Genomic DNA, 24521 nt, shown 5'->3' with positions numbered 1-24521 from the left:
CTCTGCGGTACTCCGTACATCAAGGGGCGGGGCGCCGCCTGATTGTCACATGCTGCAAAACCATAATAAGGACGTGGGTTAGTTTGCTGTGATCTCATGTTTTGACAGAGATGGGGTTTTTAACTTTCCCACTGTTTTTATTTTTCACGGTTATCTGTGCAGAGAGAAATGGACCAATTCAGACGTTTGTTATCCCGCACAGTCACATGGATGTTGGCTGGGTATATACTATTCAGGTTTGTTACTAGTTTACTGAGCTAACGTTTATACAATAGTACAGGAGTTAGGTTGGTTTCTTGGACGTTAGAACTAGGGACCTTTTTATTTTGGGAGGTTCAAGAATGTCACAAAATGAAATGTCAGTCCAAATGTAGTTACGACTCTATACTGTCAGTGTTCACAGTATACAGCATTGAACAGGGTGTTTTCCTCTCTTTAATCTTCAAACAGGAGAGCATGCATGCCTATGCAGCGAACGTGTACTCCAGTGTGACAGAGGCGCTGACACAGAACAAACAGCGCAAGTTCATCGCAGTGGAGCAGGAGTTCTTTCGGCTGTGGTGGGATTCTGTGGCTACAGACAAGCACAAGAAACAAGTACTATAGAATAATCGTATATACCCCTCCATGTGAATTCCGTGCTGCTCATGCAGAAGTCTCATCTTTCTATGACTGTCTAGTCACCTATTCCCCCCCTCCCCCCTCCCCCCCCCTCCCTCCCTCCCACTGCCCCTCCCCCCTCCCAAGGTGCGACAGCTGCTGAAGGAGAGTCGACTTGAGTTCATCATCGGGGGTCAGGTGATGCATGATGAAGCTGTAACCGATCTAGATGACGAGATACTGCAGCTGACAGGTGAAGTGGTTTCATACTTGATGTATAATATTTGTTTCGTTGGTTGGTTTAAATGAGCATGGACTCAATCTCCCTTTCTGTCTCACTCACACACACACTGTAATTAGAGGGCCATGGGTTCCTGTACGAGACGTTTGGGGTGCGTCCCCGGTTTTCGTGGCACGTGGACCCGTTTGGAGCCTCTGCCACCACCCCTGTCCTCTTTGCCCTGGCTGGGTTCCATGCCCACCTCATCTCACGTATTGACTATGACCTCAAAGATGTCATGCAGAAGAGCAAGGTATGGTAGTCACCTTAGTTTCAGCTACAGCCTACCAGGCAGTTCACCAGCTAGTCTTGACCATGATCAGTCACTTATAAGCAGTTAAATGGTTTAGAGGCTTGACTTAATAACATATGCCATTTTAGCAGATGTCTTTATCCAAAGCGACTGAGTCATGCATACATTTTTATGTACGGGTGATCCGAGGAGTTGATCCTACTATACTGGTGTTGCAAGCACCTTGCTCTATCAACTGAGTTACAGTATATTTACACTAAGTTGTGGTCTTGGTCTTGCTATTTTGGAACAGAAACTACAGTTTGTTTGGAGAGGCTCCCCCTCCTTGAAAGAGCAGCAGGAGATCTTCACTCACACCATGGACCAGTTCAGCTACTGTACTCCATCTCACCTGCCTTTCTCTAACAGGTCTCCTAAATATCTCCTTTCCCCTCTCACCATTTTCCATGTCATAACTCTCCGAGCATATCCTACTGTCTTAGACTTACCCTTACATGCTGTAATTGAATTAAGACTCCAAATGTTTTTTGTTGTTGTTGAGAATCACCAAAAATCTCCATTTGATCAGTTTTGCCTATCACCATGGGCTGTTAACAGATTACAGGCACATTTGTCTCGGTGAAACTAATCAGTTGTTCTCTCTCAGCTCTGGTTTCTATTGGAATGGTGTGGCTCTGTTCCCTGACCCCCCTAAAAACGGAATCTACCCCAACATGAGCCTGCCTGTCACCAAAGAGACGCTGCACTCCTATGCCAAGACCATGGTGCAGAACATCCAGCAGAGGGCAGCGTGGTTCAGGACAAACCATGTCCTCTGGCCCTGGGTGAGTCAACAGAAATACTGCAATCAGGAAACTGTTTCAATCACAATTTAATGAGTGTTCTTTCTAGTTACTTCACCATTGAGCAATGTATGTTTCTCCTGTTATTTCACTCCATAGGGTTGTGACAAGCAGTTCTACAACTCCTCTGTGCAGTTTGCCAACATGGATCCCTTAGTGGAATACATCAACCAGAACAGCAAGGAGTTTGGAGTGACAGTCCAGTACGCCACTCTCAGCGAGTACTTCCAGGCTGTCCACCAATCAAATCTCACCTGGGAGGTGAGGGGAAGTGAGGACTTCCTTCCTTACTCCACTGGTGGGTTTTTCCATAAATGTGCTTATCTATTATAAGTTTCAAATATGTAAATGGAATATGAATAAAACTTCTATATCTCACTCAATGGTTCCAGTGACCAAGAGTTGGCACACTAAAAACATGTAGCAGTAAAAACTACTATGAAGCCAAGGGACTAAAATGCTTTTTTCACAATTCCAATCTGGTTCTTGTAGTTCTAAAAAGGAACCTTTTATCTCTCCAGAACCTTTCCAGGCGTGGACTGGGTTCTATTCCTCCCGGAATGTTCTGAAGGGGATAGCCAGGAGAGCTAGTTCCCAGCTGCATGCTGCAGAGACTCTGTTCACCCGGTACCGGGTCAGCTACCCAGATGGACCGGTCCCTAAAGAAGAGGCCCTGCAGAAGCTGAAGGCCCTCCGCTGGGCTGTCTCTGAGGTGCTTGATCAAAATACTCATAGATTGTGATTCATTGTAAATTAATAATCGCTATCATTGTAACCCAGTGATTAAACATTCTCATATCCCGTTTCTGTCACACAAATGTAGAAATAAGACCCACAAAATGAATTCTAAAAACAGTACTTCTCTATTGTTCTATTATTCTCCCTCTGTCTTATCTCCAGGTGCAGCACCATGATGGGATCACAGGGACAGAGTCTCCCAAGGTGTCTGACATGTACATAGAGCACCTGACCCAGGCTATGATGGGAGTAGAGGAACTCCTGGCTGCCCTCTTCCTCCTGCCCCAGACCCTGGGCACCGCTAGCAACCCTGAAGACTCTCATAGCAAGGGTAAAGTACTGCACTTCAACATAATAATGAATAATTGAAATCTATTTATACTTTATTTGACATGAACTCAGACATGTGGCTTTGTGAAAGTAGTTGGATGGGCCGCATGTTTTCACTTATCCAATCACACACTACAGATCAGTGAATACACATCAAGGAAGGGGGAGGATATGTTGTGTTCTAACAAGGCCCCAGGTTCAGCTTGGTCCAAGGCATCATTTAATGACTCTTCATCAACTACAACATGTTTTTATTTATTTTTTACACACATTATCAAAATGTTGTTAATTTATGTAATTCCAGGCTCCCATCAGGACCTGGAGCAGCACATCATTGTGTACAACCCCCTGGCATGGAACACCACCGCCATCATCAACGTCACGGTAACCTTCCCCATGGCAACCGTGTTCGACGACCAAGGACAGGCCATACCTGCACAGGTAGTGTGGAAATGGACTGGATTTATCCAGTTAAACATTTGTAGAACAATGAGTCACCAGTATATCATGTAAAAGCCATGTGTCAATGGAACTGCAGATATACATCCTACCTTCCAGACAAACTCAGTTTTCAGAGGACTGATTGTGTTCATTGGGCACTCAGCAAAAAACATTTTGCAATGGAAGATTAACATATGTGTTTCTTATTGGACAAGACCAGTTATTCCCTCTCTGTTAGTGTCTAATGAACACGGCCTGTGTCTCTCTGCTCCCAACAGACCCAGAGTTCAGCTGACTCCAACACGACCTATGACCTGTTCATTGTGGTGAACCTTGGGGGTCTCCAACACAGGAAGTACCTCATCAAGTTCTCAGAGAAGCCGGGTAAAGAGGGGTCCTCGACCCACCATGCCTGGGTTGTGTCGTTCAAGAGACTAAATGTTTCACAGAAGTTGAAGACAGGAAGGAGACTCTTGCCGGTTCTGAATGAGTGTTATAAGATCATGCTGGACCAGGATACTAACCTACTGCATAGCATCACCGACAGGTAATTAATTATATTCAACATTCACATTAGGGGCACATTCAACAGGCTAACGTTGTGGAACGTTGCAGATACAAAGGTAATTAATAGAGCTGATGTGATTTATTCTCCATGTCAGAGAAGCATGTTTATTTTACTGAACGTTGTACGTTTTCCTTTTGAATGCAGCCCAGGTGTTACGTCAACAATGTCCTCTGACCTTTCTGTGACCCTGACAGGCATGAGAAGAGAACGGTGAGAATGAGTCAGGATTTCTGGGAGTACCAGGTCAATGGGAATGTCAGCGCAGGGCCCGTCTCTGACAACTACATCTTCAGTGCCAACGGCTCGGCAGTGAGGGCGTACAAGGCCGTCAAGATGGAGATTGTCCCTGGGAAGATCGTCACGGAGATCAGACAGTACTTCTACAGGTGGGAATGTGAACAACTCCTTTCTGTCAGTCTTTGGTTTCCACGCACCCTCCTTCCGTAGCTACTATCTCTTTTTATATTCCATCTATCACCTCTTTCTCACACACTCACTCGTACCACACTACATCTTAATAAGGTTCAGGTCTAATATCGGGTGGCTCACATTAATAATGGGTTGTGTCTGCAGGGAGGAAGCAGATGAGGACTACACCTACTCGGTGACCACCAGAATACCACAGAGTTTCCCCAGCGGCAGGCTGTGTTACAGGATGGAGCAGAGCTACTCGCTGGGCCCCCTGGTGGTCAACACCGAGGCTGTCCTCAGGATCAAGACCAGCCTGAAGAACAACAGGACTCTGTTCACCGACGACAACGGGTACCAGATGATGAAGAGGCCTTCCAGGATGTTCGTCAATGATACTGTTGCCAGAGTGAGTGGGTTGTATTTAAGGACAGTTTGGTGTAGAGGGTTAAATGTACACTGAACTTCCACAGTACCTTGCCAGCCAGAGGAAGATGGGCTGCACTTTATGAGCCTGGTTCCTCAAGGTTTCTTCCTACTCGGGGCGTTTGGGTCTTTGGTCTCATCAGCTTTCCTTTTTGGTGGTTCATGCCTGGGTTACTGTTCAGGACTTTGTGACAATTGCTTGTGTTTCTTCCTGTGTCTGTGTACTGCAGAACTACTACCCCATGGTTCGAATGGCCTACATTGAAGATGACTCTAGCAGACTGGTCCTCCTCAGTGAGAGAGCTCATGGTGCATCCAGCCAGAGTGAGGGAGAGCTGGAGGTGAGTGTGTTTTATGTATGCGATGCATACACACTCACACACAACCTCAAGCCCTTGTATCTGTCCTAGGTGATGCTCCACCGACGTCTGTGGAACAACCAGGAGTGGACTCTGGGTTATAACCTGACCCTGAACGACAGCTCGGTGGTGAGGCCTGTCCTATGGATGACACTGGGCTCCCTGGCTGCTACCTCCTCTCTCTACCAGAGGGAGGCGCTAGAACTGCAGCACCGACCTGTGGTCATGCCCATCGACAGGCCACGTGAGTCCACTCCTTATCGCTCCGCTGTTGAACTACTCTATCGAGGCTCGCAGGTTGACCTTTATTGTCATGAATCTTGACCTGGAGGCAGAACTGAGGGATTTTCCTCTAGATGGTACAGTTGCAAAGTGAAAATTGGCTATATTGTAAACATTCATGACAACAAAATGTGCATTTTGGTCTTAATTTAAGATTAGGGTTGGTAGTATGATTAGGGTTAAGGCTAGGTTGGGTTTAAAATCAGATTTGATGACTTTGTGGCTGTGCCAGTTAGTGACCACTATGCAGAGCTGCCTTCAGGACAAGATTCATGACAGTAACTACCAACCTGTTTAAAGCACGCACAGCTACTTTCCACTAAACTTTTCCCTGAAAATCCATAATGTGGAATCCATTCTAAAAACAAATACACAATTGAACGTTGCCAAATGGAGTCGACCATGTTTTTGATCACCTTTACAATGCCTTGTCACAATGTATGATCTCATACCCACAATGCCATTCACTTCCCCCTTTAGAGAAGGCCTGGAGGAAGGAGCCTCGGACCGGATCTCCGATACGCCCCGTGGTCCTGCCTGACAACCTCCACCTGCTGACGCTTAGTGTCCCGGGCTGGTTCTACAGCTCCAACCACACCCTGCACCTCCGCAACATGGAGACCGGTACCCCTGGATCCACACAGCCTGACTACGATCGGGTCCTACTGAGAATCATGCATCTGTATGAGAAGGGGGAAGACCCGGTTCTGTCTCAGCCGTCCACCATTAACATGAAGGTAACAGGAAACACCGCTTGATGAGATCAATATGAAGAGGAGACTTCAATAACAGAGATATATGTTTGTGTATTAAATGCTAAATTAAGTGAACAAGTAGATGTGATATTGACATTTGGTCTCTCCTTGGGCTGTGGCGGTTACGAAATTTAGTCAGCCGGTGATTGTCAAGCAAATAACTGTCGGTCTCACGGTACCTGACTGTTAATTAACATAAATATAGGTAGCATCTCCTGGCTTCCACACAACCTACAAGCCACTGATGCAGACCTATGGACCATCTACCATTTCAAAAGTCTAATAAATCCATGTAATATAGTCTATACCTTCACAATAAATCCATGTAATATAGTCTATACCTTCACAATAAATCCATGTAATATAGTCTACACCTTCACAATAAATCCATGTAATATAGTCTACACCTTCACAATAAATCCATGTAATATAGTCTACACCTTCACAATAAATCCATGTAATATAGTCTACACCTTCACAATAAATCCATGTAATATAGTCTACACCTTCACAATAAATCCATGTAATATAGTCTACACCTTCACAATAAATCCATGTAATATAGTCTACACCTTCACAATAAATCCATGTAATATCGTCTACACCTTCACAATAAATCCATGTAATATAGTCTACACCTTCACAATAAATCCATGTAATATAGTCTACACCTTCACAATAAATCCATTATTTTAGATGGGTCTAAAACATGATATTAAGAAAATATAGTCTTATTTCAGAAGAACAGAGTAATATACTCTTGAGTTGTCCTGATGTGGCTATACCATATGGCTGTGGGCTACACTAGTTCATTTAGCAGACTAGATTTGCTTAGAATTCAGTGGCATTATTTTATATTATAGTTTGAAGAATACAATTGAACAAAGCTGAATAAAATATATTTCCTCAACGATGTGAGGGAGTGAGCACAGGCGGAGTTGAGCAGTTAACAAAGAAATGGGTACTCCTACAGCACCAGTCAAACGTTTGGAAACACCTACTCATTCAAGGGTTTTTCTTTATTTGTACTATTTTCTACATTGTAGAATAATAGTGAAGACATCCAAACTATGAAATAGCAGATATGGAATCATGTAGTAACCAAAAAGTATGAGATTCTTCAAAGTAGCCACCCTTTGCGTTGACAACAGCTTTGGACACTCTTGGCATTCTCTCAACAAGCTTCACCCGGAATGCTTTTCCAACAGACTTGAAGGAGTACCCACATGCTGAGCACTTGTCTGCATTTCCTTCACTCTGCTGTCCAACTCATCCCAAACCATCTCCATTGGGTTGAGGTCGGGTGATTGTGGAGGCCAGGTCATCTGATGCAGCACTCCATCACTCTCCTTGGTCAAATAGCCCTTACACAGCCTGGAGGTGTGTTGGGTCATTGTCCTGTTGAAAAACAAATCATAGTCCCACTAGGTGCAAACCAGATGGGATGGCATATTGCTGCAAAATGCTGTGGTAGCCATGCTTGTTAAATGTGCCTTGAATTCTAAATAAATCAGCGAGTGTCATCAGCAAAGCACCATTACACCTCCTGCATGCTTCACGGTGGGAACCACACATGCTGAGATCATCATCACATGCTCTTCATCTCTAAAGACACGGCGGATGGAACCAAAAATCGCATATTTGGACTCATAAGACCAAAGGACCGATTTCCACCAGTCTAATGTCCATTGCTCGTGTTTCTTGGCCCAAGCAAGTCTCTTCTTATTGGTGTCCTTTGGCCATGAAGGCCTGATTCACGCAGTCTCCAGTTGATGTCTGTTACTTGAACTCTGAAGCATTTATTTTGGCTGCAATTTCTGAGGTGCAGTTAACTCTAATGAACATATCCTCTACAGCAGAGGTAACTCTGGGTCTTCCTGTGGCGGTCCTCATGAGAGCCAGTTTCATCGTAGCGGCTGATGGTTTTTGCTACTGCACTTGAAGAAACGTTCAAAGTTCTTAATTTTCCGGATTGACTGACCTTCATGTCTTAAAGTAATGATGGACTGTTTTCTCTTTGCTCATTTGCGCCGTTCTTGCCATAATATGGACTTGGTCTTTTACCAAATAGGGCTATGTTTTGTTTACCACCCCTACCTTGTCACAACACAACTGATCGGCTCAAACACATTAAGAAGAAAAAATTCCACAAATGATCTTTTAACAAGGTACACCTGTTAATTGAAATGCCTGAGAGGTCTACACCTGTTGTATTCGGCATTTCACTGAGAGGTCTACACCTGTTGTATTCAGCGCACGTGACAAACTTTTTGATTTGACATGGAATTTGACTGCTGGTAATACGGTCACCACAACAGCCCAGGTCACAACTCCATTTACACTGTATTTGTTTTGAAAATCAATTTCCTGTGTGAAACAGGAAGTGCTGCGGGGCATGGGGGAAGTGAGAGCGTTGGAGGAGCGCTCTCTCACAGGAACCTGGGATATCTCCGACCTCCAGAGGTGGAAGTGGAAGGCTTCAGAAGACCCAGGGAGGGTTGAGAGTGTTGGTAAGCTTCAGTTCAGCATTGGTGGGGGTGAAATATTACATCTGGATACATACCTTTTTGTTAAACGATGAGAGAAGCTACTGTATCAGTGTACCTTTGAGATTCAGGAGCTGTCAATTCAGTTGGACTAGGCTGTAGTGTTTGAGATGTCAACCACCTGTGAAATCTGAAGGAAAAAAGTGTTTACAATTGTCTTTTGTCTACGTCCTAGTATTTGTTTGTCTGTTTCAGGGGTCAAGAGGTCAAGTGTTGGTGTGAGAGGAGAGTTCAACGTGACCATATCACCCAAAGAAATCAGGACCTTCTTTGTTTACTTCAAGCTCAAGTAGAACGTTCCTGTTACCCTTCAGTCTTCTGTGAAGATGGATGACTAATCTGAAGAGAGGCCTTCTGACATGTAGAACATGGGATTAAACATTCTGTAATGTAACACGGGACATTGTATGACCAGGATGTGGATTATCTGGAAGTGCCGGTCTACTTTTTCTGTATTAAATTGAGTATAATCTAAAATAGGGAGTCGCTCCATTTTGTGTCTATTTCTTTATTTTCCTCAGTTGAAGTGCTTCTGTTTTTAAGGCCTTGGAGAGGGGAAGGTCATTATTGACACCTCAAGCATCTGAAACCCTCATAACCTTACCCAGTAGTTATCTCACTGTTTGAGTAGCGGTAAGATTGTTCATCTGTATGGCGTTAGTGAGAAATGTTCTTCCTGTTTGCAAGTGAGCGCAGCGCTGACAGTCCACAGTAGACCACACGGCCACTTCCTGTTATTGGCCTTAAAGAATAAGTACTTTCCATAGGAGGACATCAGTCTATAAATCAAATTGTATTGGTCACATGCAGATGTTAATGCGAGTGTTTGCGAAATGCTTGTGCTTCTAGTTCCGACCATGCAGTAATATCTAAGAACTACCTTACACAGGTAAACCTGTAGCTTCACTTGAATTGGCCCTTTCCTGTGGCTCTGAAATGCAACATTCAAATCAAGAGCACCCAGTGATCAATCTGAACGTTTTGTTGTGGAATTACACCTCTAAAGATGTGAATAAATATATATATATTTTTTAAACTAGGCAAGTCAGTAAAGGACATTCTTATTTACAATGATGGCCGAACAGTTGGTTAACTGCCTATTTCATGGGCAGAACAACATATTTTTACCTTGTCATCCAGGAAGAGCTTCGTGAACGAACAATGCCTTTTCCAGCATGATGGCGCACCTTGCCATAAGGCAAAAGTGATAACTAAGTGGCTCGGGGAACAAAACATCGATATTTTGGGTCCATGGCCAGGAAACTCCCCAGACCTTAATCCAATTGAGAACTTGTGGTCAATCCTCAAGAGGCAGGTGGACAAACAAAAACCCACAAATTCTGACAAACTCCCAAGCATTGATTATGCAAGAATGGGCTGCCATCAGTCAGGATGTGGCCCAGAAGTTAATTGACAGCATGCCAGGGCGGATTGCAGAGGTCTTGAAAAAGAAGGGTCAACACTGCAAATATTGACTCATTGCATCAACTTCATGTAATTGTCAATAAAAGCCTTTGACACTTATGAAATGCTTGTAATTATACTTCAGTATTCAACAACATCTAAAGACACTGAGGCAGCAGACTTTGTGGAAACTAATATTTGTGTCATTCTCAACTTTTGGCCACGACTGTAAGTGAAGCCTCTGAAGGTTGACGTGAGGGATACCCTGGATACACTCTGGGCCCTAGTTATGATTCCTGTAATACAGATCGTGTGACTGTCACTTTTCTACAGTATTTTTTTCAAAGCTTACTGTAATTTCTAGGTCAATATTCCCTATACTTACGCAAGGGGAGATGAGCAGTGGAGTTCACAGCAGTGCTGGCTGTACAACAGGGAGAGAGAAATGTCAAGCTGTGGTTGGCTGTGAAAGTGTGAAATAAATAAATACACAGAGAGAGAGGGAGAGTCAGAAAGGTGATGGTAGAAGTGAGAGAACAGATCATCCCATCAGTCATCTGACATGAGGTACTTTTATAACTTGTTGTGTTGCTGCCTGCTCCGCTCGTCTATCTGTTTTCTCTCATCCAACGGTAAAGTGCAGACCGTTCGTATTGGGTTCATCCAAACCTAACTTATACATTACGAATATTTAGAAAATAACTGGTTTTGTCCTTCCACGTGATTGTTTTACGTGTAAGATGTAGAACTCTTAAAACCTGTTTGTTTGGAAGGGGTTGGGTGTTTGTTAGAAAATGGTGTTGTGATTCTTATTGATTATACCGACTCAATAAAAATCCATTTTAGACAAAAAATAAAACCTTGTTTATACCATGGTAAGAATAAGTGAATAATGATTGAGATGTGGGTGTGTTGTAAGGATCTGTGCCTAATATGAATACATTACATTGGATTTTATGCGTACCCTTGTCATTTGATGTTTCACCAATATGTTGTTTTCTCTCTCTCTCCACAGGGATAAGAGACATGTTGGTGGTGATCCAGTCTCCTCATAATGTAACAGTAACAGAGGGGGACACTGTTCAGATCCAGTGCTGCTGGAATCAACATGTGTCAAGAGGGACAGTTAATTGGCATAAAGAAGGACACATCGAGATAAAATATAAGAGTGTCCTGGTCACCTACAGTCATTGTTATGACAGGGCATCTCAGCAGACTGTAGCCTGTAACTGCTCAAATTGGACCATCTCAAACCTCACTAGAAATGACTCAGGTACTTACATCTGTAAAGTTTCTTTAGAGCTCCCATCTCTGATTGAATCCGTGGGGGATGGGACACAGATAACAGTTACTGCCAGAGAGCATAAAAGCCAAGGTGAGTAGTCTGATTTGGTCTATATCTTTGTCAAGCATAATGTGTACGTACCACTGATGTACAGTAGCTCTGGGTTGCTGAAGCGTAAGGTTTTGACTTATAGACTATTACACAGATCATTCACATTACAACAATATCCAGTTCTCCATTCTCCTGAATACCATGTATACTCTGTCAGGATTTGTATAATAACTTGTGTGTATTGACACCATGAATGTGCTTCCAGTGGTTATTGAGACCTCGGAGGATATAGCAGTCTTGTCACTCCCTGGCCATAGAGAGGCTTTTATTCTCTATTTTGGTTCGGCCAGGGTGTGACTAGGGTGGGCATTCTAGTTTCTTTATTTCTATGTTTTCTATTTCTTTGTTTTTGGCCGAGGGTGGTTCCCAATCAGAGGCAGCTGTCTATCGTTGTCTCTGATTGGGAATCATACTTAGGTAGCCTATTTCCCACCTGTGTTTTGTGGGTAGTTGTTTTCTGTATAGTTTATTTGCTTTACAGAACTGTTTGTTTTTTCTCTTTGTTATTTTGTTCGAGTGTTTTGAGTCATAAAGAATCATGAACATTTACCACGCTGCGTTTTGGTCCAGGCCTTCCGACGAGAGCAGCAGGGATCCTGGGCCAGGGAGAAGAGTGAGTGGAGGACCTCATGGACATGGGAGGAGGTTATGGCAGGGGACAAGACCCTGCCATGGAAACAGGCGGAAATAGCCAGGGAGGAACGGCGGCGATACCAGGAGTCACGGCAACGATGCAAGCACGAGAGGCAGCCCTGAAAAATGTTTTTGGGGAGGCACACGTGGAGGGTGGCAGAGTCAGTGTTCAGACCTAAACCAACTCCTCGTAAGGAGTGAGTGACCGGTCAAGCACCATGCTATCCGGTTCTGCGCACCATGCCTTCAGTGCGCATCCACAGTCCGGTGCGCTCTCTGCAAGATCCCAGCAGTGGCCGTGCTAGAGTGGGCATTCAGCCAGGACGGATTGTGCCGGCTCAGCGTTCCTGGCCTCCGGTGCGTCTCTTCGGCCCAGGTTATCCTGCGCCAGCTCTACGCACGGTGCCAGTGCGGCCTGTTCCAGATAAGGGGTGTATCCAGCCAGGACGAGTTATGCCAGCTCTGTGCTGCAGACCTCCGGTGCACCTCCACATTCCATTGTGTCCTGCGCTGGCTCTACGCACTATGCCTCCAGTGCACCGTCATAGCCCAGTGCGTTCTGTGCCAGCTCTCCACACTCACTGAGCTAGAGTGGGTATCCAGCCAGGGTGTGTTGTGGCAGCTCCACTCGCTAGGCTGCCAGTACGTCTCCTCAGTCCGGTGAGACTTGTCTCCGGCTCAACTTTCGAAGCCTCCAGTGATGATCCATGGCCCGAAGCCTCCAGTGATGATCCATGGCCCGAAGCCTCCAGTGATGATCCATGGCCCGAAGCCTCCAGTGATGATCCATGGCCCGAAGCCTCCAGTGATGATCCATGGCCCGAAGCCTCCAGTGATGATCCATGGCCCGAAGCCTCCAGTGATTATCCATGTCACGAAGCCTCCAGTGATGATCCATGGCACGAAGCCTCCAGTGATGATCCATGGCCCGGAGCCTGCAGTGAGGATCCATAGCACAAAGCCTCCAGCGTTGATCCACGGTCCGGAGCCTCCAGCGACGGTCCCCAGTCCGGAGCCTCCAGCGACGAGCCTCCAGCGATGATCGGTGGTCTGGTTCTTCTGGCGATGATCTGCGGCCCGGTTCCTCCAGTGAAGGTCCATGCACCAGGGCTGCCACCAAAGTGAAGGGATCTGCGGGCGGAGGGGGGTCTACGTCCCACACCGGAGCCGCCGCCGTGAAGAGATGCCCACCCGGCCCCTCCCCTTTAGAGTCAGGTTTTGCGGCCGGAGTCCGTACCTTTGGGGGGGGGGGGGGGGGGGGGGGGACGACTGTCACGCCCTGGCCATAGAGAGGCTTTTATTCTCTATTTTGGTTAGGCCAGGGTGTGACTAGGGTGGGCATTCTAGTTTCTTTATTTCTATGTTTTCTATTTCTTTGTTTTTGGCCGAGTGTGGTTCCCAATCAGAGGCAGCTGTCTATCGTTGTCTCTGATTGGGAATCATACTTAGGTAGCCTTTTTCCCACCTGTGTTTTGTGGGTAGTTGTTTTCTGTATAGTTTATTTGCTTTACAGAACTGTTTGTTTTTTCTCTTTGTTATTTTGTTCAAGTGTTTTGAGTCATAAAGAATCATGAACATTTACCACGCTGCGTTTTGGTCCAGGCCTTCCGACGAGAGACGTAACAAGTCTCCTACACCTTGAGATGTCTCCCAGTCATACTGGTGGCCTTATTCTGTTACTATAGCTACCAGTGGAAGAAAAGTCTATGTAAGTCTGTCAATAATTGTAATTCATAATGTAAGGATCCACAAAAGTATTATGTACTGAACAACAATATAAACGCAACATGCACCAATTTCAACAATATTAATGATTTTACTGAGTTCTAGTTCATATTAGGAACTCAGTTATTTGAAATAAATTAATTGGGTCTCCCGAGTGGCACAGACGTCTAAGGCACTGCATCTCAGTGCTGGAGGCGTCACTGCAGACCCTGGTTCAATTCCAGGCTGTATCACAACCGGCCGTGATTGGGAGTCCCAGCGTCGTTAGGGTTTGGCCGTTATTGTAAATAAGAATTTGTTCTTAACTGACTTAAATAAAATTAGGCTGTAATCTATGAATTTCACATGACTGGGCAGGGGCACAGCCATGGGTGGGCCTGGAGCCAGGCCCAGCCAGTCAGAATGAATTTTTCCCCACAAAAGGGCTTATTACAGATAGAAATACTCCTCAGTTTCATCAGCTGTCCGGGTGGCTGATCTCAGACAATCCTGCATGTGAAGAAGCCGGATGTGGAGGTCCTGTCTGGCGTGGTTACACGTGGTCTGCAGTTATGAGGCCGGTTGAACGTACTGCCAAATTCTATAAAACAACGTTGGAGGTGGCTTGTGGTAGAGAAATTAACATTCAATTCTCTGGCAACAGCTCTGGTGGACATTCCTGCAGTCACCATGTCAATTCCACGCAGAAATGTTTGCTTTATATTTTGTCTTTGCTACATTTTTACATCAGATGTTGTTGGAAGGAAGATAGACTTGTGAGTGACACAACAATGGACATTTCACAATCTTCACATTTAGTTATCTGCTTTCCCCATAATTTTGCCAATGCTGAAACTTTTGACTAGATCTTTAATCAACAAATACAGCTGGTTCAGAACTGCAGATACTTGAAATCAACTGGTATAGAGCAGAGCAGACAGCAGGACCAAAAGAAGATGACATTACTGGGTCATAGGTTCAGCATGAAGAAAGAACACATTACGCACATAAAGAAGAGAGAGAAAGATGGAGAGAAGCGACTCTGTGGTTAACATTTCAGTGCGTCATCAGAGGAAGTCCACAGCGAGTGTGTGTCAGTTGTGATTCTCATGCCCTGGGTGTGAGTGTAGAGGGGGAGGCCACAGCACCTGAAGGCTGAGTGACTGGCCTCATTCTGATATCCTTCCAGAAAGATGAAGCATCTGTTGGTCTGGCTGCTCCTCTCCTCCCTCTGTTCCCTCTCTTCTTGGGGTAGGTTACAAAATATTGAGTTACACATTTATTTGGACCATCATTATCTTAGATTAAACCAACACCATCTTGGCTCATCGGGCAAAGACATCACAATGTTTTTAAAGGAACGGTAATTTACATTCTACTGGTCTGGACATGACCTTATAGTTTCTCTTAACTGGTTTTCATTCATTTCACTGTAGTCAATGCATTTATTTTGGTGTCATTAACATCAACAGCAATGCTTGTAGAATTAATACAACTATGTTTTATACCCCATTTCATACCATGTTTTATATGGTAATAATTATTCAGATTTGGCAATGGTACCACGCTAATTTGAATACATTACATCAGCTTCATGCATATCATCCTATTTAGCCTTGTCATTTGATGTTTCGCCAATATGTTGTTTTCTCTCTCTCCACAGGAATAAGAGACATGTTGGTGGTGATCCAGTCTCCTCATAATGTAACAGTAACAGAGGGGGACACTGTTCAGATCCAGTGCTGCTGGAATCAAAATTTGTCAAGAGGGACAGTTAATTGGCATAAAAAAGAAGGACACATCGAGATAAAATATAAGAGTGTCCTGGTCAACAACAGTCAGTGTCATGACAGGGCATCTCAGCAGACTGTAGCCTGTAACTGCTCAAATTGGACCATCTCAAATGTCACTAGAAATTACACGGGTACTTACATCTGTAAAGTTTCTTTAGAGATCCCATCTCTTATTGAATCCGTGGGGAATGGGACACGGATAACAGTTACGTCCCAAAATACGACAAACAATGGCGAGTATTGATTACAGACAGTTAACATTTCTTTGGGGAAAGTTATACATTAAGAACAAGTTAAACTGGTTATAGATCCAATCTTATTGCAATAGTTTGCTAATAACTCCACTCTTTCTGCACCGCAGATTCCTCAGAAGAAAAACTGCCCCAGCTGCTGCCTATCATGATTCCACTTGCTGTCCTGCCACTGTTCCTCCTCCCTCTCATCTGCCTGTACAGGGCATGGAAAAGACACCAAGGTCAGAGGGCATTGTGATATTATGTTTAGTTTACATCTTTACATCAGTGTTTGACTGGAGCTGAGTACCGACACCTCACATGTTCTACTGCTTGAGCTCCTATTCCTCTAGTAGAATATTATCTCAAAGGTTTTGTGGAGCTACTGCATCAATATATCTAACAGTGCCGACACCTCACATGTTCTACTGCTTGAGCTCCTATTCCTCTAGTAGAATATTATCTCAAAGGTTTTGTGGTGCTACTGTATCTAAATATTAAACAATACCGGCCCCCAACATGAGAAACGGCACCTATTTCAGTCCAAGTCAAACACTGCTATAGGATACTACACTCGTGTGCTTATAAAATAGTTTGTAGCTTGTCAAACAACGTTTACATATGTGTACATTCATAGAGTAGATCAGAACCTTACAATCCGACGATGTACATTTTTCATTTCTATAGAGCAGCCACGGAGTCTTGTCTTTTCAAGCCGTTTCAACGGAAACTTGCAACAGTCCCTAGTCTTGTCTTTCAAGCCCATTTCGCAACAGATCAGAGTTACAGTATATATTCAATGCTGTATCACCTTGTTACCGTGCAAGACAGTGAGTTGACGCATCCTGTTATTTGGTTGTTTTTCTGTGTACGCCCTTGATATCTACAAACCCGTGAAAAAGTATAAACCTGTGGAAAAAGTATTGCGCCCTTTCTGATTTTCTAAATGTTTGCATATTTTTAATAGTGAATGTTATCAGATCTTCAACCAAAACCTAAAATTAGATAAAGGTAACCTAAGTTTACAAAAAACATCTAAATTTTACAACATCCAATTCCCCTGTGTGAAAAAGTAATTGCCCCTTTACACTCAATAGCTGGTTGTTCCCCCTTTAGCTCTAATGACTGCAACCAAACACTTCCTGTAGTTGTTGATCAGTCTCTCACATTGCTGTGGAGGAATTTTGGACCACTCTTCCATGCAGAACTGCTTTAACTCAGCAACATTTGTGGGTTTTCAAGCATGAACTGCTCGTTTCACGTCCTGTCACAACATCTGAATTGGGATCAAGCCTGGATTTTGACTAGACCATTCCAAAACTTCATATTTGTTGATTTTTAGCCATTTTCATGTAGACTTGATTGTGTGTTTTGGATCATTGTCTTGCTGCATGACCAACCTACGTTTCAGCATCAGCTCACAGACGGATGGCCTGACATTCTCCTGTAGGATTCTCTGATAACAATTCAGTGTTTGGTTTTCACCAGACATAATGGGACCCATCTCATCCAAAAAGTTGACTCATGTTTGCCAGGAAGCACCTGGATGATCATCAAGACTCTTGGAAGAATGTTCTATGGACAGATGAGTCAAAAGTATAACTTTTCGGACAACATGGGTCCCATTATGCCTGGCGGTAACCAAGCACTGCACTCCACAGTAAGAACCTTATACCAATTGTCAAGCATGGTGGAGGTAGTGTGATGGTTTGGGGATGCTTTGCTGCCTCAGGACCTGGACGACTTGCCTTAAAAGAAGGAACCATGAATTCTGCTCTGCATCAGAGAAATCTACAGGAGAATGTCAGGCCATCCGTCTGTGAGCTGAAGAGCAGCTGAGTCATGCAGCAAGACATTGATCCAAAACACACAATCAAGTCTACATGAAAATGTCTAAAAAGAAACAAATTTGACATTTTGGAATGGCCTAGTCAAAGTCCAGACCTAATCCCAATTCAGATGTTGTGGCAGGACTTGAAATGAGCAGTTCATGATTGAAAACCCACAAATGTCACTGAGTTACAGCAGTTCTGCATTGAAGCGTGGGCCAAAAAGCCTCCACAGAGACGTGAGAGACTGATCAACCACTACAGGAAGAGTTTGGTTGGAATCATTACAGCTAAAGATGGTACAAGCTGTTTTTTTTGTGTAAGGGGGCAATTACTTTTTCACACCCTGAGGCATTGGGTGTTGCACAACGTTGTTAATGGAATATATGAAATAAGCATGTAATGTTGTTTTATTTGTTCACTCAGGTTCCCTTCATCTAATGTTCTGTTTTCTTTGAAGATCAGATAACATTCAGCATCAAAAATATGTAAAAGTTGAGAAAATTTGAAAAAGAGGCAAATATTCTGTTCACAACACTGTATGTGTATGGTGTATACAGGTGGTGCCAAAGACAGAACAGTCAGGGTGATCCACGAGGCTCCCAACCATGAGGACGAGGAGTTGAAGATGGAGGAGCTGGAAGAGGCGGCCAACCAGAGCTCTTCCTCCTCCTCCAGAGGATCCACCCAATGGGTGAGTCTCATAATCAGTACACATCATACCACCTACAGCCACGATACACCGTCCAACACCCTACTCACAGGCTAATCACATCATACCACCTATCGCCACGATACACCGTCCCACACCCTACTGACAGGCTAATCACATCATACCACCTACAGCCACGATACACCGTCCCACACCCTACTGACAGGCTAATCACATCATACCACCTACCGCCACGATACACCGTTCCACACCCTACTCACAGGCTAATCACATCATACCACCTACAGCCACGATACACCGTCCCACACCCTACTGACAGGCTAATCACATCATACCACCTACAGCCACGATACACCGTCCCACACCCTACTGACAGGCTAATCACATCATACCATCTACAGCCACGATACACCGTTCCACACCCTACTGACAGGCTAATCACATCATACCACCTACCGCCACGATACACCGTTCCACACCCTACTCACAGGCTAATCATACCACCTATCGCCACGATACACAGTCCAACACCCTACTGACAGGCTAATCACATCATGCCACCTACCGCCACGATACACCGTCCCACACCCTACTCACAGGCTAATCACATCATACCATCTATCGCCACGATACACCGTCCCACACCCTACTGACAGGCTAATCACATCATACCACCTACAGCCACGATACACCGTCCCACACCCTACTGACAGGCTAATCACATCATACCATCTACAGCCACGATACACCGTTCCACACCCTACTGACAGGCTAATCACATCATACCACCTACCGCCACGATACACCGTCCCACACCCTACTGACAGGCTAATCACATCATACCACCTACCGCCACGATACACCGTCCCACACCCTACTGACAGGCTAATCACATCATACCACCTACAGCCACGATACACCGTCCCACACCCTACTGACAGGCTAATCACATCATACCATCTACAGCCACGATACACCGTTCCACACCCTACTGACAGGCTAATCACATCATACCACCTACCGCCACGATACACCGTCCCACACCCTACTGACAGGCTAATCACATCATACCACCTACCGCCACGATACACCGTCCCACACCCTACTGACAGGCTAATCACATCATACCACCTACCGCCACGATACACCGTCTCAATCTCTCTTTCTCTCTTTCTCTCTTTCTCTCTCTCTCTCAGTGTCAAGTCCAGGTGTATGAATCACTTGATTACTTGGCTTTACCAACCCAAGACAAAGGTTAAGGACCGGCTGTGAATGTATTTTCTGTGAATGTATTTTCTGTGAATGTATTTTCTGTGAATGTATTTTCTGTGAATGTATTTTCTGTGAATGTATTTTTCTATTGCGTTTCATGTGTCAGTCATTTCTGTAGGTATTTTACAGTATGTATGTACAGTGTATTTTTGATGTGTGTGTTTTTTTATTTGATTGCAGTAGGTAATTACTGCTATTGTTTCTTCTTTAAACCATTTTTACTGTGTGTGGAATGTACTTTATTCTCCAGTGAGGAAGTGAAAGAGAAACTCATGTAAATGTAGGTTGTGCAATGAGGTACTTTTACAAAGATCTGTGAATAGTTACTCTTTATTTAACTCTGGTTTGTATCTTAGACCTATGCAAAAGCCAGTGTTCACATGAAAAGTGTGTGTGCGCACGTATGCATGTGAATGTGTCCATGTGCCTGACAAGAGAAAGCGAGTTAAAAGAGGAAAATGATACTACACAAGAGACATATCACTGAGTGCGTTTTGGCAATAATAATGACTGCAAATGGAAAATACAGTAGAATTGAAAAATGCCCAATGATTGAGCATCATCCAGTCGAGGGATGCAGCCTTAAGGTTCTCGGTTTTACTGGTGTTATATCACCAGTGGAAATGATGGTATCTGGGGGCTCTCTCTCATAGGCTCTCTCATAGGTCAGTGACAGGAAATGGAAACAGAGAAGACGGTGGTGACAGTATATGCTTATATCTCAGGTAGTAACCATGGCCCCTCGTCTGCTGTCGACTACAGGATGAACAGAAATGAGAAACAGAACAGTTTTACAATAACAATAGATGTGATTGCCTTACAAATTGGCACACACTCATACACATTGTGAAATTATTTGAGTAACAGATCATGTACATTTCAGCTGTTTAGCTGACACTCTTATCAGTTGCTCACGGCTAACAAATGATATGCTCACAATAGTTGTCAACGCTTATTAACACATTATAATATATTCATATATTATCCTACAACTTGCCCCAATGAGTCACTAGGTCCTGCAGTTACAAAGTAAGCAGACACACACCTACTCACATCTTATAAAAACAAACAACAGTTTGTAACCATGGCTGCACTCCTACCAAGACAGAATTGTTAGGCACGGTAACACATTCTCACTGCTTATGCCTTCTGGCAACATCCTTGGTTTCCTATTTACACGTTTACTTGTTATCATCAGAGATTATTCTGATATATGAAGTTGTGTTTTGATAATGAACAAACATATTTAATTCAGCGGATTGATTACTGCAAGATGCAGAAGACTGAAAATGTTTTGATTTTGCGATGCACGCAGACACACAGGTTGTCTTTTGAAGAAAGCGTCACTATATAGGGATCATAAATGTTTACCAGAAAAGAGAGCAGCATTTCCAGGAAACAGTGCTACAGATGACCAGATACACACACACAACAGAGATACCCAAAGATTTTCACAACTTAACCAAGATAGACCACAGCTTGTCGTTTCAAATGGGAACAAATGAGTCAGAGTGTGCAGAACAGGTGGGCAGAGCCAAGCACATATCCTATTGGCTCGTTCTAGTATTATCTGCATATTTCCGTTACGGAACGCCTACTCTGTGAAGTGTGCAATAACTCAATGCGCCTTCGCATTTTTTTTTAAACCTTTGAAAAGAGTGAAGTCTATAAAACGTAGTTTACTTTGTTCTTTAACAGATTCTAGTTTTGGGAACAGAAAACTGCATAAAAATCAACTGTTTAATCGATGAGAAAATGTGCAGAATGTCGGCCAAAAATCCACCTCATTCCATCTTTTCCCACTGCCTGCCAGTGGGCTTCCTCTCATGACCATATTTGGTAGTGAGTGGAAACACCAACCGGGTGCTTCACATTTATACATCCAGTGAAATATCTGTCTCATTGTTCTGTCTGTGGGGATACCCTCTTCTAGCCTGGCTCCAGATATGTTGGCTAAACAGCACAAACAGAACTGGGACCGGCTAACACTTCATCTAAGACTAGGGAAACTACGCTGAACAAAAATATAAACGCAACATGCAACAATTTTAAAGATTTGACTGAGTTACAGTTCATAGAAGGAAATCAGTCAATTGATATGAATTAAATAGGCCTTAATCTATGGATTTCACATGACTGGGAATACAGACATGCATCTGTTGGTCACAGATACCTTTAAAAAAAGGTAGGGGCGTGGAACAGTAAACCAGTCAGTATCTGTTGTGACCACCATTTGCCTCATGCAGTGTGACACATCTCCTTCACATAGAGTTGATCAGGCTGTTGATTGTGGCCTGTGGAATGTTGTTCCACTTCTCTTCAATGGCTGTGCAAAGTTGCTGGATATTGGCAGAAACTGGAACACGCTGTCGTACATGTCAATACAGAGCATCCCAAACATGCTCAATGGGTGACATGTCTGGTGAGTATGCAGGCCATGGAAGAACTGGGACATGTTCAGCTTCCAGGAATTGTGTACAGATCCTTGTGACATGGGGCTGTGCATTATCATACTGAAACATGAGGTGATGGCTGCAGATGAATGACACGACAATGGGCCTCAGGATCTTGACACGGTATCTCTGTGCATTCAAATTGCCATCGATAAAATGCAATTCATTGAAAAATGCTTGCCCATACCATAGCCCCACTACCACCATGGGGCACTCTTTTCACAACATTGACATCAATAAACCACTCGCCCACACGATGCCATACACGTGGTCTGCAGTTGTGAGGTCGGTTGGACGTACTGCCAAATTCTCTAAAACGACATTGGAGGCGGCTTATGGTAGAGAAATTAACATTAAATTCTCTGGCAACAGCTCTGGTGGACATTCCTGCAGTCAGCATGTCAATTGCACACTCCCTCAAAACTTGAAACAACTGTTGCATTGTGCTGTGTGACAAAATGGAACATGTTAGAGTGGCCTTTCATTGTCCCCAGCACAAGGTGCACCTGTGTAATGATCATGCTGTTTAATCAGCTTCTTGATATGCTACACCTGTCAGGTGGATGTATTATCTTGGCAAATGAGAAATGCTCACTAACAAGGACGTAAACAAATTTGTGCACAAAATCTGAGGGAAATAAGCTTTTTGTGCGTATGGATTTCTGGGATCTTCTGGGATCTTTTATTTCAGCTCATGAAACATGGGACCAACACTTTACATGTTGCATTTTTTTTTCTTCGTTCGGTATATAATCTATATTCTCTCGTACACTGCAACAATAGTCCTGCATTTTGCCTGGTCAGGTCATGTGGTATTGATCAAAGAACATGATGTGATCTTATCTCACCTCTAGTTACAGAATATTCGTGCTCCTACAGAAACACTCTGATCGGAGCGTAACCATTTAATGTAGCCAACCAAAACTCATCAGGCCTGTGTCCAAAAAGCCACTCAAAAGTAAGTTAACAGCAGCTCTGAAGGAAAACAGTCACAACGCACAAGGATCCAAACACCTCCCTAAGAACACTTGAACTATTCTTGAATCAAATCCAATTTTGACAAAGTGGCACGACAGCATTCAATGGAGCCAGACATTGAGGTAAAGTTTGCAATAGGCGTTTTGGTGTTAAGATAATGTTGACACAACAGTAAACTCCCCCAAATCAAACACTATCGGTCACTGCCACCTCCTAAGCACTGAGCCAACAGTGGCTTTAGTAAGTTCCCCTGATTCAAACATCAGTCAACATTAATACATAGGCAGAATATAAAGCAGACTTCAATTCCACCCGGTCTGTACCTTCACCTCTCCTCCTGTCCGGTCGCCGAAGCCTTGCCTTGGAGTTGTTGCCCCAACTTTATCACCACCAGTAGCAGTCATGTCCCAACTGGAGACAGCGATGGCCATCCTCCTGAAGACCTTTGACAAGTACTCTGGAGCCGAAGGCAACAAGGGCACGCTGAGCAAGGCTGAGCTCAAAACCATGATAGAAAAGGAGCTGCCTTCTCTCCTGAAGGTACTGTACACTGCACTGTCGGCCAACGCCACACTGCAGACAAAATGTATTAGATTCAAAAACTCTTTATTGTCCCATCCAAAGGGCAAGCTGTTTTCAGATTTACTGATTTATCGTGAAGTCAATTCTAGTTTATACATCACGCTATTTGTGTGAATAACAGTCGTTGAGATGAATCCTGTTGTTTTGTGGGACCTCCTCGTTCTCCTCCGTCTCTCTGCAGGCTTCTAAGAACCCTGGGGACTGTGACAAGCTGATGAAGGCTTTGGACCATAATGGAGACTCTGAGGTGGACTTCAATGAGTTCGTAGTCCTGGTCGCTGCTCTCACCTGCGCCTGCCACGACCGCTGCCCCAAGAAATGAGCTCCTCATGCAGAATTGTGTTCGAGTTACGCCCTGCTGCAAGTAGCAGGTGCCTATCCGCCGGACCAGAGTTCCCCCAATCTCCCTGTTTCTGTTTATAATCAGTTAATAATCATTTTCTTACTAAATGCATCTTTATCCATTTGTGTGGTTGTCTTGTCTTCCAATTGTGGCTGTAAATGTAAATAAATCTCGTGCCTGTGAGGTGGGAGCATTTTAAACAGTGACTATCGAGTAGGCCTGTATTTACTCACTTTTACAAAAAATACGTTTATTTTGTCTTTTCAGTCTTTTTTTATTTTGTGCACCACTTAAAGAACAAGTGGACATATAAACTCAGACACTTTATACACGGTCGGGTGTTAAGTAGGGAAACCTGCCAAGAAAAGGCAGGAGTTTTGGCATACAGGCCGCGGGTGAC

General features: G+C 44.1%; 3 protein-coding genes across 3 annotated transcripts; all 3 read left to right on the top strand.

Annotated features, from left to right (window-relative positions):
* The first annotated feature begins 40 nt into the window (after positions 1–40).
* On the top strand, positions 41–10357 carry LOC139379093 (mannosidase, alpha, class 2B, member 2). The gene is made up of 18 exons (XM_071121898.1): positions 41–236; positions 451–597; positions 748–853; positions 961–1133; positions 1426–1541; positions 1780–1957; positions 2075–2273; positions 2497–2687; positions 2876–3044; positions 3348–3484; positions 3763–4031; positions 4247–4438; positions 4626–4869; positions 5117–5227; positions 5297–5489; positions 6008–6264; positions 8663–8792; positions 9024–10357. Exons 1-18 carry the CDS (start codon positions 111–113, stop codon positions 9119–9121), a joined length of 3036 nt encoding a protein of 1011 aa, XP_070977999.1. The 5' UTR covers positions 41–110; the 3' UTR covers positions 9122–10357.
* A 4802-nt stretch (positions 10358–15159) lies between these two features.
* LOC139379482 (uncharacterized) lies at positions 15160–20257 on the top strand. The gene is made up of 5 exons (XM_071122299.1): positions 15160–15216; positions 15629–15991; positions 16120–16233; positions 18381–18514; positions 19690–20257. The coding sequence occupies exons 2-5, from the start codon at positions 15640–15642 to the stop codon at positions 19750–19752; spliced, it is 663 nt and encodes a 220-aa protein (XP_070978400.1). The 5' UTR covers positions 15160–15216; positions 15629–15639; the 3' UTR covers positions 19753–20257.
* A 2800-nt stretch (positions 20258–23057) lies between these two features.
* On the top strand, positions 23058–24320 carry LOC139379481 (protein S100-P-like). Its single transcript, XM_071122298.1, has 2 exons — positions 23058–23736; positions 23960–24320. The coding sequence occupies exons 1-2, from the start codon at positions 23599–23601 to the stop codon at positions 24098–24100; spliced, it is 279 nt and encodes a 92-aa protein (XP_070978399.1). The 5' UTR covers positions 23058–23598; the 3' UTR covers positions 24101–24320.
* Positions 24321–24521: the final 201 nt, after the last annotated feature.

The sequence above is a fragment of the Oncorhynchus clarkii genome, chromosome 21, assembly GCF_045791955.1.
Source record: "Oncorhynchus clarkii lewisi isolate Uvic-CL-2024 chromosome 21, UVic_Ocla_1.0, whole genome shotgun sequence".
Lineage (NCBI taxonomy): Eukaryota > Metazoa > Chordata > Actinopteri > Salmoniformes > Salmonidae > Oncorhynchus > Oncorhynchus clarkii.
The sequence above is the reverse complement of the archived record's forward strand: the minus strand, read 5'-3'. Positions and strand labels throughout refer to the sequence as shown.